At 41.6% G+C, this 1,735-nt stretch overlaps 1 protein-coding gene across 1 annotated transcript; it reads right to left on the reverse strand.

Moving 5' to 3' along the window:
- Positions 1-460: 460 nt before the first annotated feature.
- On the reverse strand, positions 461-1,701 carry LOC139026786 (NLR family CARD domain-containing protein 3-like). The gene is made up of 2 exons (XM_070442072.1): positions 1,193-1,701; positions 461-911 (listed from the first exon to the last, which is right to left on the reverse strand). Exons 1-2 carry the CDS (start codon positions 1,699-1,701, stop codon positions 722-724), a joined length of 699 nt encoding a protein of 232 aa, XP_070298173.1. The 3' UTR covers positions 461-721.
- Positions 1,702-1,735: the final 34 nt, after the last annotated feature.

Genomic DNA, 1,735 nt, shown 5'->3' on the forward strand with positions numbered 1-1,735 from the left:
TGTGTTTGACGGTCAGGGCGTGAGTTTGGGTGGGTAGTCTATGTTATGTGTTTCTATGTTTGTTAAAGGGTGACCTGATATGGTTCTCAATTAGAGGCAGGTGGTTTTCATTTCCTCTGATTGAGAGCCATATTAAGGTAGGTGTTTTCACATTGATTGTTGTGGGTGGTTGTCTCCTGTGTTTGTCGCGCCACACGGGACTGTTTCGGTTTGTTTGTTTGTTCGGTCGTTCGTTTTGTGTAGTCTGTTTTCCCTGTTCGTACGTTCTTCGTTACATGTAAGTTCTTACGTTCAGGTCAGTCTACATTCATTTTGTTATTTTGTTTAGTATCAAGTATAGTTCGTTTTTTGTCTTGTTAATAAATATAATGTCAAACTACCACGCTGCATATTGGTCATCTGATCCGTCTCGCCTCTCCTCGTCCGAGGAGGAGGAAGAGCTAGAGAACCGTTACAAGGGGGGTGAATACTTTTGCAAGCCACTGTACATACAATAAGTGCTTTCATTTCTAAAAGGTAAAACATATATGAATCCTCTCAAATAAAAGGTGACATTCTGTACTGTCACCTAATACGAAACATTCTACCTAAAATACAAAATGCTGGAGCATAATACCAAATGTAAAACTGTAAGCTTCACTGTCCAAACACATATTGTGTGGACTATGTGTGTCTGGTAAACACATGTGGATCTGGTGAACAGTTATCACTTGTTGACCAACTACAGGAATACTGACCTCAGAGTCTCCAGTTTACAGTGGGGATTCCCCAGTCCACCAGAGAGCAGCTTCACTCCTGAATCCTTCAGGTCATTGTTACTCAGGTCCAGCTCTCTCAGGTGTGAGGGGTTTGACTCCAGAGCTGAGACCAGAGAAGCACAGCCTTCCTCTGTGACTCCACAGCCTGACAGCCTGCAAAGAGATCATCATGAATTCACAAACACACTGTTAATTTAACACCAGTAGTGTAGAAGGAAAATGGCAGATGCATTTAGTTAATTCTCCCAAACATATAGATTCTTCTTCTGTCTTCTAGAACTGTACGGTCATTTTCTTATACTAATGTAAACATCAATGCATTTATTCAATATGTTTTTCAACATAAAATTATATACGGATTATGTACATAATTTTCTCTAAACTGGATAATGCTTCCTGATGATTAGTTCTTATATGTCATTTTATTTACTCACAGTGCAGCTCTGGAGGCTTTGACCACTGGCAGCAGCCTCAGAAGACCTTCCTCTGATCTGGAGTATTTCTTCAGGTCAAACACATCCAGCTCCTTTTCTGAAGTCAGCAACACAAAGACCAGAGCTGACCACTGTGCAGGTGACAGTTTGGGTTTTGAGAGACTTCCTGATCGCAGGAAGCTTTGGATCTCCTCCACTAGAGAATGGTCATTCAGTTCATTCAGACAGTGGAACAGATTGATGCTCCTCTCTGGAGAGGGATTTTCCCCGATCTTCTCCTTGATGTACTTGACTGTTTCTTCATGGCTCTGTGAGCTGCTTCTTGTCTTTGTCAGTAGACCTTGTAAGTGCTTCTGATTGAACTCCAGTGAGAGGCCCAGAAGGAAGCGGAGGAACAGGTCCAGGTTTCCCGTCTCACTTTGTAAGGCTTTATCTACAGCACTTTTGTAGAAAGTAACTGCAGACTTCAAGACTTGTTTTTTGTTTGCAGTTTGTCCATTAATTCTCATTGTTGTTGATGGAATGAGAGGAACACATTAAGCA

Source organism: Salvelinus sp. IW2-2015, unplaced genomic scaffold (assembly GCF_002910315.2).
Source record: "Salvelinus sp. IW2-2015 unplaced genomic scaffold, ASM291031v2 Un_scaffold5810, whole genome shotgun sequence".
Taxonomy (NCBI): Eukaryota; Metazoa; Chordata; class Actinopteri; order Salmoniformes; family Salmonidae; genus Salvelinus; species Salvelinus sp. IW2-2015.